This window comes from Simochromis diagramma, unplaced genomic scaffold, assembly GCF_900408965.1.
Source record: "Simochromis diagramma unplaced genomic scaffold, fSimDia1.1 OVJJ01000802.1, whole genome shotgun sequence".
NCBI classification, from domain to species: domain Eukaryota; kingdom Metazoa; phylum Chordata; class Actinopteri; order Cichliformes; family Cichlidae; genus Simochromis; species Simochromis diagramma.
In genome coordinates this window covers 12958784-12976774 of record NW_024387492.1, presented here as the reverse complement: position 1 = coordinate 12976774, position 17991 = coordinate 12958784, and the positions used below count along the sequence as shown (strand labels likewise).

Genomic DNA, 17991 nt, shown 5'->3' with positions numbered 1-17991 from the left:
ATTGAATTGTAATTATTATGCTTTGCCTTAATGTGAAACGCCAACAATCTAAACTACATTTTTTTGTAACTTTTCCTCATCATAAAGTGTAAAGAGACATAAAACTGATCCATACACTCCCTGACAACTTCATTAAGTACACCTCGTTCAATTACATGATAACAACTCATTGAATTTAGGCATGTACATGAGATAACCTTCAAACTGAGCATCAGAAATTGTAAGAAAGGTGATTTAAATAACTTTGAATGTGGCATGATTGTTGGTACCAGACAGGCTGGTCTGACTATTTCAATATTGCTGGTCTATTGGCATTTTCCTGCTCAATCATCTCTAGGATGAAAAAAAGTACCTTTGGCTGCTCCCTTATTTCCTAAGAGGTTCCCACATGGAATGAATTCACGTGCTTTCATTTGGCATGGATTTTACACCAAATGCACTTCCTAATGCAATCCTCCCATTTTTAGAATTGATCAAAAAGGAGAAAATATCCACTGAACAGCAGTACTCTAGGCCAAAATGCCTTGTTAAGGTCAGATGAGAATGACCAGACTGCTTTGAGTTGAAAGGAAGGCAACTGTAACTCAAACAACCACTCTGTAAACTCACACTAAACCATTAAGCAGATGTATTATAGCAGCAGAAGGCTACACTAGGTGCCATTCTTGCCAGCTAAGAACAGGAAACTGAGCCTATGGTTTGCACAGGCTCACCAGAATTGGACAACAGAAGATTAGAAAAACGAGCCTGATGAGCTTCGATTTCTGCTGCAACATTCAGATGGCAGAGTCAGAATTTGGCATAAATAAAATGAGAGCATGGATCCATCCTGCTTTGTGTCAATGGTTCAGGCTGTAGGTGGTGTGCATACTTTTTACAGTTTGACCCCCTTACTACTAAGTGAGCCTCTTACACATCACATCATACCTCAGTATTGTTGTTAACCCTGTCCAGTCCATTAAAACTACTATGTATTCATCTTCTGATCAGCAGGATAACACACCATGTCACAAAACTCAGATAATCTAAAACTGGTTTCTTGAACAGGACAATGAGTTCACTGCACTCACATGGCCTCCACAGTCACCAGATCTCAATTTAAAAGAGCGCGTTTGGGATGTGGTGGAATTGGATATCCAATGGAAACTCGGCTGATAAATCTAGAGTAGCTGTGCGATGCTATCATATCAATATGGTCCAACATCTCAGAGGAATATTTGCAGCACCTTGTTGAATCCATGCCATGAAGAATAAAAGGAGTTCTGAAGGCAAAAGGGGTCCAACCTGGCACTTGCAAGATGCACCTAATGAAGTGGCTGGTCTGTGTTTGAGACCTATTAATCAGCCTTAAAGACTGAGTTTTAACTCCTATGTGAAGATTTTTAATTTCTACATTTCATATCACAATAAATTTCCATGAGTTAAAAAATGTTTTCTAATTTTTACAATAAATCACTTTATCAATCACTAAAAAGGGCGTATTAAATGTAATTTCATTCTATGTAAAATAATCAAAGCTTCTGTGGTTTCAAGCAAGAATCTAGCTGCCAAAAGAGGGTCCACCAAGCAGTAAAGAGGACAAATGAAGTAATGACTGCACGTAAATGACATTTACATCCTAACTATAGCAGTCAAAATTTAAATGCAATATATTTTGTCATCCTTTTCTTTTTTCTTTCTTTCTTTCTTTTTTTTTTTTTTTTTTTTTTTTTTTAGAATTTAGAGGAAATGTGGTCAAAATTGAGTTCTCCTCGTTCCTATGTGGCTTTTCTTCCTCCCACAGTCCACAAACTACGCATGGTCATTCTAGATTGACCATAGGTGTGAATGACTGACAAGTGCAAACATGGGAAGTGTTTCGAAGATAGCTTAAGATGCAGTCGTTCAAAGATATTGTCAGTAGGTGGAGACAAAGAACAAGACATGCAGAATGGCTGCTGAAAGCCATTCAAGCTGTTACTTCAGTGAGCTGGAGGTTTGATCAGGTGAACTCGGTGTTCAACTTGTAAAAAGACAAGAAATACATAAAATAAACACAGAAAATAAATATTCTGGAAAATATATTAAAAATGTGTATAAATAGGCCAAAAGTGTAAAAAAAAAAAAACGCATTACAGTAAAGCTGCCACTGATTGTAATTTCCAGCCATTTCTGTCAGTTCAGTTCATAGGAGCCAGTTACGTTTTTTTCAGTTGCTTTTCCTTAAAAAGTCTCGATTACTCCTCATATTAAGTACTTAATAATTAGCTGTTTGCTGAGCTGTTGCGCTGCGTGATAATGAATTCAAAATGGATGATGGATAATGCATCCATTTGGGTTAAGATTTCATCCGCTGTTGATGGAAAAATGGATGATTTGATTAACTGCCACTTTAACCAGTTGTTGTTCTCCTCCAACCCAACCCAGAGGTACGACTATGACCCTACCGTTTCACAAATCATCACATGCCTTGGAGATTTATGATCTGCGCCTGGCTGCACTGCGCGAGCGGAAGACATCCAGCGAGCTTTAAAAAATAAAAGCATAACATGCCAAGATAATAGGTCGGGTGGGGCTATAGCAAGCTGAGTGAATATTAGAACAAACCATAACTTTTAGTATAATGCGCTAATTTATTATTGAACAAACTATACATTGAATTTTGCATGTGCTACTATTGGCATCCCATAATGAACATAACTTGGCGTACAATTTTGGGAACAAAGAGTGTGTCTTTAAATTATACATTAAATAAACAGCCTGCTCCACTTTTACCTGTCTCATACTGCTATACGTGTTTTATTGTGAAATTTAAGCCTGGAAATCTCGGTTTGCTTTGGTTATGGCACGCTTGATAGTAGGCGCACTTCAATGCCAACTTTCTCAGAGCGCACAGGCGCAATGATCACTGCCAAACACAGCTGAGTGGAAGTGAGGAGACTTCACGCTGCATTCAGTTTCTGAGCATACATTTTTTTCTAACCTAAAAGAACAGAAATTAGAAGATTTGTCGGTTGTTACGCACAGCGCCAGAGCTTCTAGTGACTTGCGTTAACTTTGTCAGAAAACGGATTCTGTTATAATCTCAAAGAGTTTGGCTGTTTTCTGGCGGACTTGTCAGAATAATGTGGGGCTTCCAGAGGACGCGGTATGCAGACTGCAACGGTTCTGAAGCCAGTGAAGAGACTGAGATTGTGGTGAATATCGGCGGAGTGAAACAGGTGTTGTATGGAGACGTGTTGACTCGCTTCCCGGAGACTCGACTGGCAGAGCTGGTGGACAGTTCACTCAAATCTTCTGAAGAAATCTCGTTAATATGTGACGATTACGACCCGGACACGGGAGAATTTTACTTTGACAGAGACCCCGAAGCTTTTAAGTGCATAATTGAGTTGTATTATTATGGGGAGATACACATGAAACGAGGCATATGTCCAATTTGCTTCATGAAGGAGATGGAGTTCTGGAAAATTGACTCGGATTTTCTGGATGAATGTTGCAAAAGCCACCTGAAAGAGGTAGAGGATGAACTTGCAGAGATAGCCGAGAAAGTGAGAACTATCCTTGTCGACAGAGAAGGCGATCCGTCTGCAGGGGGCTGGCAGCGCTTCCAGATATGCCTCTGGCGGTTGATGGAAAAGCCAGAATCGTCCCTGCCTGCCCACATAATCGCTATAGTTTCTTTCATCTTCATCCTCATCTCCTCCGTGGTGATGTGCGTCGGCACCATCCCCGACCTGCAGGTGGAGGACTCGGAGGGTAAACTCACGGAGCATCCGGTCCTGGAGGTCATCGAGACTGTGTGCATTGGCTGGTTTACTATTGAATACCTCCTGCGTCTGATCTCTTCCCCAAATAAAATAAAATTCGTACTGTCCTTCATGAATATAATCGACTTCATGGCGATCATGCCCTTTTATGTGGTGCTGATTCTGACCTCCTTCGGCGCGGGAGTGATGGAGCTGGCTAATGTGCAGCAAGCAGTGCAGGCTTTACGCATAATGCGCATTGCGCGCATTTTCAAGCTGGCTCGCCATTCCTCGGGACTCCAGACTCTGACATCTGCCCTAAAGAGCAGCCTGAAGGAGCTCGGACTGCTCCTTATGTACATGGGCGTGGGGGTATTCCTTTTCTCGGCTTTGGGCTACACTATGGAGCAGAATCACCCGGACACCTTGTTCACCAGCATCCCACAGTCTTTTTGGTGGGCTGTGATCACCATGACCACAGTGGGGTATGGAGATGTCTACCCTAAGACCACTTTAGGTCGGTGTAACGCGGCTATCAGCTTTCTCTGTGGGGTCATCGCCATAGCCCTTCCTATACATCCCATCATCAACAATTTTGTCTTGTTCTACAACAAGCAACAGGTGCTGGAGACTGCGGCCAAACATGAGATTGAACTGATGGCACTGCGCACCGGCGGCGAGCTCAAGGCTGCATCTGGCTCCCATAAACATATTTGCGGTGCAGGAGCCTGGGACAACGACATGCGTTCCGGTCACAGCGATACATTCATTCCCTTACTGAAGGATCCCAGGGGAGGGGCGGGCATCCAGACCCCTAGCATGGACACAAGCTTTGAAAGCACAGCCGAGGCCACTGAACATTTTATCTCATGAAAGGGAAACCCCCCTTACATTAAAAAGTCAGCAAAAGAAGAAACATCATGAAATTAATTATTCAGTTTTAAATTATTCAAACGTAACTTGACAAATTTGGTTTAATGACACCGCCGTGACTGCAGAATGTAAATAGTCTCGTGGACAGAAGAAGGCTTTAATGCTTTCCAGGGACCTTTAAATGCATTTGAGGATTTGCGCCTGTTAAACAGACATTTGTGTGAGATATTGAATTGATGAGCTGTGCCTTTGCGCAGTGACTCGCTGTAGGCTGAGGGGTTCTGTTCAAACAGCCAATACACCGATTCCCCCATGTAGACATCTTATATAACACGCCCATAGTCCTCACACTTATACTGTAGACCGCATTGTAGCGTAGTCCTCTGTACAGAAATATATACATCACAGTAAATGCTTTTAGTAACGCAGACAAGCAGCTTTAGTCAAGAGCACAGAGAAATGTAATGACCCCAGGATTGATTTGTGAGAGTGTATAGACATCAAAACAGAGCTGAAGAAAAGCTGAAGGTGTTTGGATACAGACCACATGCCATACATTCAAATGAGGTAGGTGACTGTATCACTGCAACGTGTTGCAGCCAAAGGTGTATGATGGGGACACAAAGCAACATAAGACTGGGGGTGGGTTTATTTTTGCTGCTGCCTGTAATCGTCATGGCATCATTGTAATTTTTTTTGTAACTGACACTATATGATTGTGAGGTAATGCATCAAACATAAAGCCCGTCTACTGTGCAGGAATTTTTAATGCAGCGTCTGTGTCATTGGACTGAATTTCTCGTTAAGCTCGTGTTGCCGACATCGGAACTTCAGAGGCTTCCTTGCCTGCAAGACATGTTCCTGTAAATGGGTTTAAATTTTTACAGCAGTCGTCACCATCTCTGCAGAGGTTCCGAGGAATAAACTTGACCAGCGAGTTATAGATGAGGGAAAGAAGCAACAGGCAAAACAAAAACGCTCGTGTATAACTCTATACATTAGTTTTTCAGCGTTCGGGGAAATACAATGAAGAAAAATACATAAAAAGAATAAATAAATAAATAATAGAACTGTCTGGAAAGCAGGTAATGGATTTTAAAGAAACTTGAAACCACCGTGTATTTTCGCACTGCCTCATATGTTCCAGAGTGAACTCTTAAATTGCCCTAATGGGGGCTATTTTTAAAGGTTACATTTTCACGGTTTGAAAGGTGTCAGCTCCTACGCCATTAGTCTGAGTGACATGAAATTTGCTGCACAAATAAACCAGTCCTTAGAAAAATTAGGCGGCACAGTAGGGGAGCTATAATTAAAATCTGGCACGTTTCATTCAGATGTCATGTCTAATGTGGCTTTTAAACTTTTAAATCATTGCTCTCAGTTGAAAGCCCCTAAAGTTCTATAAGGTAACTTTTTTTTATTGCAATTTTCTTGTGAGGTGGGTTATTATCTGAATAATTTATGATACATTTTGTCTTGATATTTGATTATATCTGTCCAGAACAACTTTAGATACATAGAGTAACCCCTGATTGCAGAGAACTCAGCTGGTTATGTGTTAGTGTCTCTCTGGATTGTCATAACACAAAATTTGTGCTGCTTTTACAGACAGCTATCATTAATCCATACTAAAGGTCTGTATGAAGGACTAAAGCTCATAGTCTGCATAGTGGATGTGAAAGATAATCCCATGTCTATGGGTAAGAGCAAGAATGTCAGTCTATGACCTTCCAAGGTAACTAAACTAAAATTCACAGCAGAATCCTTTTCGATATATAGCAGCTGTTTGCACCTGATAGGGATTTATAGTAAATCATACGGCAGGAAAAATAAAACTTGAACAGCTTAGTTTTAGGCATTATAAGGTGATGTGTGCATCTTCAGTAATTAATGAATCATGCCTATTTATACATTAACAACATAATTAATTGTGCCTACAGTTTTAGGAGCTACTGTAGGAGCACCCTTAATTAGGAATCACTGGATAGTTCCTGTAGCCTTAACTTAACTTTTCAGCCTCAAAAAATGTATTATGGTAAATGGTCTGTATTTGTATAGCGCTTTACTAGTCCCAAAGGACCCCAAAGCGCTTTACACATCCAGTCATCCACCCATTCACACACTGGTGATGGCAAACTACATTGTAGCCACAGCCACCCTGGGGCGCACTGACAGAGGCGAGGCTGCCGGACACTGGCGCCACCGGGCCCTCTGACCACCACCAGTAGGCAACGGGTGAAGTGTCTTGCCCAAGGATACAACGACTGAGACTGTCCAAGCCGGGGCTCAAACCGGCAACCTTCCGATTACAAGGCGAACTCCCAACTCTTGAGCCACGGTCAGCGACTTAAAAGGTTAAAATATTAAGTACAAATAAGTCACATAATGTAGTTATTATAAAAGAATCCCAGTTTTCACATTAATCTCCAATGTAGAATTTCTCTTGGTTTAAGTTAAAAGTTGGGATTTGGGGAAGCTAAAAGTAAAGAGCAACATGTTAATCTCAAGCGCTGTGATTGCTGCATTACTAAATCACCTGATACATCTTACAAAATGTCAGTTTGAAGAGAAAGGGGGCACTCCTTCTGCATGGCTACATCTTCACTAGTGTTTTCCACTTAGCTCGAGTCAACCTGAAAGGAAGCCCGTGGAGAAGGTCAGGAAGGACTCTCCAGGCTGTCCTCCCACACACATCCTACACAGGGCCGCTATCTCTCCCGTCCAGCAGCAGACTCACGCATGTCAAAGCCTGCGAGAAAGGCCTTTGTTCACGCTGACAGGTGGGACTGGAATGTCAAAGGCATGCATTGTGTAATGGAACAATGTTATTACGGCACACACGCAAACACACACACACGCTCATGTTCAAATTTAGATGTATAAGCACAGACTCTGGCATATATAAACACCCCCCCCCCCCCCACCCCACCCCTCTCTATAACGCCTACCCGTTCTACAAGTGCTCACACATAATTGCCCTCACACATGAACATAGTTGTTCACCCGTATGCCCACAGTCATGTGTGATCTACTCTGCAGTGGCTTGCTGTGATCTGATTGCCAGTTGCCAATTGTTACACCCACACAGTGGTCATCCACTACATTCAGTGGGTTTTAAAGATAAACATTTGCACAACATTGTACTCATTATCCCATTGTCCAACATAGTACCAATTATAATCCAGCCAGATAATGCTTGTTACTATTGAATCAATATATATTTATATCCTTTAAACTTGTGAGACATGATGGTATGACGGAAAACCAATTTTGTTTAAAAAACTGTCAACATTTGGTGGAAAATGGTCAACCAGTTTATCTACATACTTAAAAAAGACTTGAAAGGATCATCTATGCCAGCACACAGTGAGGCTATGCAGCACACTATGTTTGTTTGATACCATACAATATTTATATCACCGACTATTTTATTATATCTAGTATCACATGTTGCTTGTTATAAATAAACATTTAGCAAATTAACAAATTAACTGCTTGACTGCCACCTGCCATATCTGCATGTGTTTCAGGAAATCAAAGCGCTTCTTAAAACTCACGCATCCCCTCCAGCTGACTCCCGATTGTTAACTTGTGGCATACCGGCACGCTAGTACTGGGTTACACCCAAAAATTTTGATGACAGCATGGACACACTGATGCCTCTCCCATTTCTCCCCTCCTTTGACCTTTAGAACAAGGATCATGCACACGTTCCCCATCTAAAAATAGGGAAGTCTCTGTAGGTATCCTGTATACAAATGGTGCAGACAAATAAAACACAAACTAAAGCAAATTATGTTTTACATGTCCCAAAGCAGCTGTTTGCTCTGCTGTTGTTGTAAAATGTGATTTTAATATGAAAAGCTTTTATTCACCGTCTGGGTATCCTGTGTAGATTTCCACAAGGTAAAATAAAACAGAAAACAAGGCAGCACTGTCCAAAAAACAACAGAAAATTAAGGTGAAGTTAAAATTACTAGAAAAAATGCAAACACAAAATGTAAATAAAATGAATAAACATGACTAAAAATGAATGGTGGCAACAAAAAATGACATTTTAAAGACAGTGTAGCTATAAAAGAAAGTTTTTTTAATGAATTCACTGAGTCTCTGACACTTCTTCCTTTTCCAGGCGGGTTAATCCGAAGCCGAAGCTGTGGAACTCTGATGCTAAAGCACCCACTGCAGAGATAAACCTCATGTTTGGAAAAGCCAGGAGGGTCAGGGTCATATAGTACTGTGCAAAAGTCTTTCTTGAAGTAGTCTTCAAGAATAGTTTTTCAGGTTTCTTAAAGGACATTCAAAGCTCTTCTTTGGATGTTGGCTGCCGTTGTGCTGGTGTTGGGGTGGAGCAATTTACTTAAATCATCAAATGTACGCTTCAGAGGACAAGCTAACGTCACTCCTGGAGTGTGTCTGAAAATAAGAGAAAAGAAAAATAGACGAAGATAAACAAAACAAATGCCATTTAAACTTTCAGGCATATTGCTGATGCAATAGTACCCAAGATCACACTAAAAGCAGATAATGTCGGCCCTGAAACCGTACAAATGGGATACATTTGAATAGATTCATATCCTGCAGAAGATGGTCAAATGCCTTCATTTGAATAAGAATGGGAGTGCTAAGGCTTAACAGCCCACCCCTGCGAGCACTATCGCTGCTTGAAAGATATTTTCAGCTGCAGGAAAGGGAAAAGGTAATCTCCCTGATGTTAGATTGAGAAAAAGAGGGAAAAACATATTTCACAAGATTGTGTGCCCTTTTCATCTTTTTTCAGCAGGAATGTTTAAAACACTGCGTAGGCGTACCCTGGAGCACTTCAATTCAGGCAGAGCTGCATAAAATTGCATGACAATAATTACATAGATTAAATCTGACCTTCAACAAAATAGCAGAATGGGATGATGCGCTGATCCCACTCAACCTGTCTGCTAAAATTATTTTCATAGCTTTTTTTTCTTCCCTCTCGTGCACCTTTATCACTTTTTTCCACTTTTATTTTTGCAAAATGTTCTTTTGCAAAACATCTGTTCCTGTGGGTTTATAAGAACAACGCTAAGAAATGTACAGTATTCTGAAGTAAATAACAGACCTTCGTTTGGAATGCCAAATAACCCGTGCACAGTCACTGCATCATTTAAAATGTAGCCTCGCAGCTGAATGTGCCAAAACCTTTCAAAGTGCAAAGTGGTAAACAGTGAAAACAATTCCGCTCTTTGCTGGTGGTATATTACAGAGAACTACAAAAAAAAAAAAAAAAAAAAAAGAAAATGCATTATGAGAAAAATGACTCACCTGTAGACTAGTTCTCACTGATGTGTTTTTTTTTTACTTTTTGTCTTAGGGACTAAGAGACATGCTGTCTGATGCAAAGCTCCCGCAAAGATATGAATGAGGGTTTTGCAAATGCTATGAATCTGTTTGAAGACACCTGCAAGAGAATACTGAGTGATAACTATGGGTGCACTAATACATAGGGCATGTAAATACCTTCATTTAAAAGAAATTAGCAATAACTATCCCCATAGATTGCAGTGATACCTGATTACCATTTTATCTTTTCTTTCGGTGAAAGTGACGATTCATGCTCAGAGAGTGGAAAGATAAACTATGATACATGTTCCCACACATGTCTGTCTACCAATCTTCACACAACCATTCAGCTGGGAAGAGCTGCTGGGAAAAAAGAACACATGTCAAGAGTTTAATACCGCCCTTAGTTTCAGTGTAAGCTCAGTATCTTGAGATCGGGTGAGCAAGTTATGACCTGCTTTTTTTCAGGGTTGTTAACTGAGGGTGTTTTGGAGTGCCCGTTAATGTGAAATATAGAGTGGGTGGTTCCAGGCTATCACAGTGTAATACACTGAATTTCCAGGAGGCAATTTGCTGTGACCTTAACTCACTGAAAACATCTATGGTGGTCCCTGCTGCTTCAAAATGTAGGCTCAGGAAAGTTGCATCAGTTTGTTTTCAGGAAAACATCTTATTTGATTCATTCAGTGGCGAGAGCTGATTGCAAATTAGCTGTTTACATTGAGGTTTGGATATGAGAGTGTGTGGTTTACTAATTCTCTCTGCTAGCCCTGTTATGGACTTGCCTGTTGTCCAGCGTGTACCCTGCCTTTCACCATGCAACAGCTGGGATCAGCCCTCTGTGATCCCATTGGATAAGCATCTACATAAAACTGGGTGAATGGATTTATATAGCGTATGTTCAACCAAAGGGTACAACAAAATATTTATGAAATCAATATATCAGCTTAATAGTCTCTCATTGGTTTTATTAGCTATTGTGTTGGAATACTAATATTCAAGCATGGCTTTATGATAAACCTGTGCACAGAGCCTTAATCTAAAAATCAATTGCGATGCTCACTTTGTCTCGCTGATGAATATGTTTACTCTGTGCTGTTAATTGCTCCATTTAGTTTCCTGTGTTACTGTTTCAGAAAACTTAAATGCAATTAAACTAATTTAATGTTTTGATATTAAAGTAAAGATGAGTTTGGTCTTGGTGCAGGATGCAATCTCAAAGCTTAGTTGTACATATACATATACATACACATATACATACACATACATACATACATATATATACACACATATATATACATATACATATACACACATATATATATATATGAAAGGCAAATATATATATATGAAAAGACAAAAGGTTCTTTGCTTTGCTGTTCCTAGGACTGCTGATCAGTAAAAAATGATCCCATTATATTAAATTTGATTATAACACAATAATATAAACAGTAAACCAAACATTTGTGGTCAAACAGGAATCTAGTTGCCTTTTCAATTTGAAACTCAAAGTGTATAGCGCCAATAAACAGACTATGCTATGGCCCCTAAATGAGACTAGCGTACTAGAAAAACTACTTTCTTCTTTTAGCCCCAAATAAACTCAGATCTTTCATCATCAATAAAAGGGTAAAAACTAAAACTTGTAGTAGTAAACTTTAGTAAACTTTTGAGAACATGGTGGGATTAGTACTCACAGAGCGGGATGCCAAACAGGACCGCGCCATTTATCGACATGACTTCATATAAGGTCATCAGTTTAAAACATTTACTTAACCAGCTTAATAAGTGTGACCAGTGAAAAGCCAGTTACCCCCCTCGTTTTAGCCTTTATACTAAACTAGGCTAATTGCCTCCTTGCTTGAGAACAGTATTTAATATTCAGTAAAGACCTCTGAGTTGCCTTTTTGCTTATCTTAACTCCTAGAAAACCTTTGAGCCATTTCTTTGAAAATTTAATACAGAACATCAATACAAACAATGCATACATTCAGCCACTGAAGGCTTTGTTTAAACCAGCCTCAGTGAGGGCAGGAAAATAATCTCCTCTTTATATTCCACTGTTTTCATGCTGACACTGCTGTGTCCCCCAGAGTAAAATGAACATTCATTCAGCAAATATGAATATGTAAATTAAAGTCAGAATCATGGTGTATTTATTCTTGTTGTTACCGACTTGTTATGCATTGTGTCACAGTCTTTGAATTGTCATTTTGTGGCTGTGCACTGTGTTCTGTGTCACAGCTTTACACTTTACTTTTGTGCTGAGTGCTTTGATCAGGGCCTCGGACAGCTTCAAAATACTTTTTCAAAGCCGAAGCTCGTAAAGCTGCCCCCGTTTGTTTAAAAATCAACCCATCCACTGCTTGATTTTTTTTTAAAAGCAAATTAATTCAATTAAAGCGTTATAAAAAGCAGCAGATAAAAGAAAAAAAAAAGGCTCCCCTTTGTACCACAGTCAGTATAACAAAGAGGTATGACTGTCTGCTTCCTTCTGGCACATGTTGTTCTTTCTTTGCTCACCTAGTCAATTCACTGATGCCCTTCACTGATGGTTCTCACTTCAAAAATGGATTACAAAGGGCATCTTGTAGCGGTCCTGTGTCACCTCTACTGATAAATGTATGGACATCCCATTAAGGAAACTGCCCTCAAGAGACCAGCGCTGTAGTGATAGATCTGAGCTGCCCACTGACACAGTTGCAGGTGCTGATTATCTTATCCAGAGACAATGAAGCTTTATGGAGTGGAACATCCTTGTCCTTTAGTGGGTTCCAACAATAATTACAATCAATTTAGGGTGGCAGGTCATAAAAACAATATTTAGTGGGGGCATTATCAGATGTATACCTCCTCTGGGTTGTGAAATTTGTCTCTGTCATAAAAGATTTCAGTCATGCAGTTTCCATTTCTCAAAGTGTGACAGCTTTGCAGTATTGTAATATCTAGCCTGGGCTTTCTATCCCTGGAGGCTAACAAGAGGAAATTAGCTAAAGTTTTATACAAATACAATACTTTGCAAAAGTGTTGAGTTGTGCTTAATTTCTTTACTTATATTTCTTAGATTTTGCTTCTGTGGATTCAGACTTTTATGTAATTTTTTCAAAGCGGTCTTGAGCAACAGTTCTCCAGGGTCTCTGGAGGTTGTTAAAAGTTTTTCTTTGGGCATTGGCTGTTTTTTCACTCATCACTTATAATTTCTTCCAATTTCTTTCGTTGAATCTATGAAAAATGTCAAAAATAACAAAACTTGACAGGCATAGAATATTTTTGCTCCAAGAGAGATGAGCTCTTAGCTGAAAACTTGGCATATCTCAGCGTGGTGTATAGTGTGTACTTAAAACTTTTTTAAAGAAACTTTTTTAAGAAGCAAGTAGAGGACAAATTAAGAAGTGGCGGGACTAAAAAGACTTTCTGCAGGAGATGATGATCAGTGTCTTAAAGTTATATGTCCTTAAGAAACAGGAACCTGAGAGATACATCTGGTCATTCAGCCGATTAAATCTACTGTTCAGTGAAGCATCATCAGAAATGGTCTCAGTGGAAGGGTTGCTGTCAATAAGCCATTTTTTAAGTAAGGGGAACAGGGAGAAAAACCTGAGAAACAGGGGCAGCAGATCTTATGTAGGGATCAGTCCAAATGGTAAATATTTGATTCAAATCATTGCCAGCATTTGGTAGGTCAGGAGAGAGGTACAACAGTGAGTGTCTACAGCCATCTGTAAAGGCTCTTTGAGGCTCTGTCATGGTTTGCATTGCATTTCAGCCAGTGGTGTTGGAGATCTTTACAAAATTGACTGAATTATAAACACAGAGCAGTATGGTCAGATTTTGATCCAGGATGCAATACCATCTGGAGGGCATCTGATTGGCATCAGGTTGATTTTTCAGCATGCCAATGCAGTAAAAGCATACCTGGATAGAAATACACACAATGGATTGGCCTCCATAGAGCCCAGGATTCAACATTATTGAAGCAGTGTTGGATCATCTTGATGGGAAAAAAAAGGCAGCCAGCATCCAAAGAAGAGCTTTCAATGTCCTTCAAGAAGCCTGGAGATCTTTTCCTGAAGACTACTTAAAGAAATGACAAGAAAGCTTCCCTAGGAGAGTTCAAAGAGTGTTGAAGCACAAAGGCGACCATACCAAATATGTTTCAATAAATCCCTGTACCATTTTCCTACTTTAGAAAATAAAAAGAAATGTGGTTTGAATAAAGAATATTCACAGCATTGGAGGCAAAATCCATTTTATGAAAAATTTTATTATCCCTACATAAAAATCGTCCATGACAAACCCAAAGTTTTATAGATTAGAACATTGAGCCCATCTTACTTTAAATATAGATAAACTGTAAAGTGCACAGGAACATATAAGCCTCCATAAAACGTCAAATCCCTGTTTTTAAACTTTGGCTGTCTGATTTAGTCAGTTTTTGTGGGGGAGTGGGATCTTCTCATCTACATTAACTTTGAGAAAAACTAAGGAGCACATTTCCCAAAAGTTGAAGATTTATGTGTTGAGCCAGGAGAAAGTGAGCCTTAATAGAGCGATTTCAGCTCCTGGCTAATCCTCCGCAATCATGCACAGTCAGTTTCCTTAAAGAAAAAAAGATTAAAAAACAGAGATCTATTCAGAAGCTCTCTTATATGTGACAAATGATCTCTTTCCTTATTAGTTTTATTTTTTAAACTTAGAAACAGTTGACTTAAGCTAATCTCAGAGCCTGTCAATGACACATGATTCCTCAGTGGTCTTAACCTCGTTTCTAACTGCTCTGAACAAGTTTCAGTGGCTGCTGGCAGCTCTGTGTGACTCCACTGCAAGCGCCCCAACAACAGGTGAAAGGTCTGTTATAAGCACTGCATAAAGCCCCCCAGGACAGATGGTGCCAGATGATAATCCATATGAGCTCAGTGAAAGAACATCAGCGAGCAGACATGAAAACTTATGGCAGAGGATGCGAGGGGTCCTCAAGGAGATTTAGATGTCAGACCGTGATGAAATGCCGAGTCCTTGGCTTTGCGCTCGGAGGTAATTAAACTCTCTGAGGACTCTCCGTTTGTCCTCTGCATGTGTCACGGTGGGTGATTACACATGAACTGTAATCAAGAAATCAATTTGGAAAGACAAAAAAATTATAGAACGAGACATGGCAGGAGTAGCTGTGACAAGATATTGAGATGAAAGATGTTACATCAGCTTCTGATCCTGCAGTTTGTACAGCCTGAAGGGAAAGGAGGAATTAATCTGTCTGTTTTAATGGTGTGAATGAGCTTGTCAAGGAAAGATTACACACTTTTTTTTTTTTTTGGTACGTTAGCTTTGGAATAACATAAACCTGACTTCCTCTTCCCCAAGTTAAATTGACAAGTATAAAGCATACCGAATCTTTACCCACAGATGTTTTAATAGCCTTACTTGGCCATATCTAGATACTAAAAGGATGTCTTCCCTCTTAAACAGCCATCATGAGTGCAGCTTTATGTTCTTCATCGATTGTGGTGAAATTCTCTTCATATTTTGGTGCCACAATCACAGATTTCCTCCACCTATGTCTGCATTTTTACTGAGATTTTGATGGATGCTGTTTTTCGTTGTTTTCCTATGTCTGGGGATATTGAGGTAACCTCACACAACCTTTGTTCCTGCAGTAAAACAGCGGTGATTTGTGGCACAGTGTTAAACGTGGCATCCATCTAGGCAGAGCCTCTTAACAGCGAAATTCCCCAGAGAGCATGGGAGGCCATTTACAACAACTAATCATACAGTAGGCGAAGCAACCTCAGTTCTCTTTGCCAATAATGGGATAATGCACAAATACTACATCACATTTCTTTCGCCATGTTTATGTTGTCAAGTAGTGAGGTGATATATGAGCAGGAAAATAACAAGAATAAAATCCACATATTTGATTATGAAAAACAAAGCATTTTTAATTATTTTTCCCCAAATCCATCACCTTTAACTGCTTCTGGGATTATTGATCAAATGTGCTGAAGGAATACATGCTGATCCTAAACATGCACGGGTTTGACGGATAAACAAAAGTGCCCTCAATCACTGGCAAAAACGTGGGAAGGTTGATAAAGGGTTCAGTGGGAGAGTGTTACTTTTGTTAAGTGCTTGCACGGTAATGGCCTCGAGCTCCTGAAGGCAGCCACAGCGTGACTTCTCTCACCCACCTTGAGGAAAGCTTTTAATGAGTCTAACAACCTTTTCTCTTATTACAGCCCGAGCTCGAACGCACTCGGCATAAAAAGGTGAGTAAGACCTACGAAATATCAAAGCCGAGGAATAAAGGTGAACAACATCAGTACAGGTAAAAAACAAAAACAACCCCAGAGCCAGAGGCAGGAGGAGTAGCAGCGAGCTCCAAGCACAGCGAAGATCAGGCGATAAGAACAAACACTGATCGAGTCGGACAGATCAGAGAAGGTGGGTTGCAAAGTGGATTGGTGGTCTAAATGTAGGCAGGCCAAAGCTGCCTGAATTGTAGTCATAAACTGAGATTGTCCAATAGGATGCATAAAAGGGTTTCAGTTAGGTCGTTAGCTGATGTGGCCTGAGATGATCTGCTGGGATTGTGGTTGATCTTAAGTTTGTGCCCTGCATAAAATAATGGTACGCTTGATTATACCTCAATGTTTTGAGCAGCAGTTACTAAAAAAAGAAAAAGCGTGAGACTAAGGGGGAACTTTTTTTCTGTTGTGAACAAGGATCAGAATCAAGAACTGGTTCAAAGCTTACCAACCCATCTGAATCACACTCGTACAAACATATCAATTCATTTTATCAGTGCTGGAATGTTTTACTGACAGTTGCAAAACAATGACGTCAAAGTCATGGCAGTGCAGCTTTTGCACATCTGAGTCACATGCAAGCCTTTTTCTAATCTGTTTCGACACTGTTCAAACTCAGAGATTATAAAACTCTTTCCCTGATGCTGAAAACCTCCCCAATCTGACTCACATGCAGAACTAATAATGACTTTGGTTTCTCTAAAGTCTGAAGAATATCCATCCATCACTAGAACAGTAGAATATGCTAACTCACTGCAGACTATTAACCTTCTGTTTTACTTCGGCTCAAATTTTGAAGCGTCACTCGGCTCATTGTCGTGGTTTTCCGGTCGAAGATTCAATATCAGTCCAACAGCATTGTCTCCCTTTTGAGAAAAGGCTCTGAAAACCAATTATTCATTTCCTGCTCATGACCAAAGAGCAGACAGTAGAAGATACTGAGTAGGCTGAATGGTGGAGATCAAAACCACAGCAAAAAGAGTTTACATTTGCATTAACACATTTCTAAATGAATGAATGCTGCATGTGTGATGTAACCTTTTTGGTTAACATGCCAGAAATACATCAACATATCATTTACATGTCAAATTTGCTTAGTAGTAATACAACTTTGTACACTTAAATCTTTTTAGTGTACTTTTATCAGCAAAATGTACTTTGACAGCATTTGTATCTATATATCAGCGTATAATATTATGGCATTTTTACTGGATATGTATTACAGAGGTAGCGCTGAAGCCATTTAATATAAATGGTGGGGTTTCTCAGAGTGCTCTGAAGCCCATCCACAGTCCTAACTGTCACAATACGGCTGTGTGCAGGCAAGAGTAGGACCCAAACGCAAACTCGCAGAGACAAAAAGTAAACTCAAAAAACACAGCTTTATTGCTGGCGTGGAGTGGGACACGAAAAACAATACTAAACTGGGAAAACTAAAGCACAAGGAGCCACAGGGAAAAATCACACAGCTATGAGGGAGGACGCAACACTGACAAAGAGAAACATGGGGCTTAAATACACTGAGGGATAACGAGGGGGAATGAGCCACAGGAGGAGAGCACAGCTGGGAGTAATTAGGCAGGACGAGACAAGGGAAGCAAAACTAGAAACATTAACATAGGACAGACTGTGAAAGTAAAACAGGAAACACACTGACGGGACTCAAGACATGTAAACTTAACAGACTGGGGAGACAGAACATAGGGACCTGAAACATGGAACAGAAAGGCACAGTAGACACAACATGAACATAACAACGCCACAGGGGAAGA

The 17991-nt window shown here is 40.0% G+C and overlaps 1 protein-coding gene across 1 annotated transcript; it reads left to right on the top strand.

Moving 5' to 3' along the window:
• Positions 1-2856: 2856 nt before the first annotated feature.
• Positions 2857-5363, top strand: LOC120725072 (potassium voltage-gated channel subfamily F member 1-like). Its single transcript, XM_040017724.1, has one exon. It carries the CDS (start codon positions 3105-3107, stop codon positions 4599-4601), a length of 1497 nt encoding a protein of 498 aa, XP_039873658.1. The 5' UTR covers positions 2857-3104; the 3' UTR covers positions 4602-5363.
• The last annotated feature ends 12628 nt before the right edge of the window (positions 5364-17991 follow it).

Coding starts and splice junctions, on each gene's coding strand:
- LOC120725072 (XM_040017724.1), top strand. CDS start 3,105: ATGTGGGGCTTCCAGAGGACGCGGTATGCAGACTGCAACGGTTCTGAA.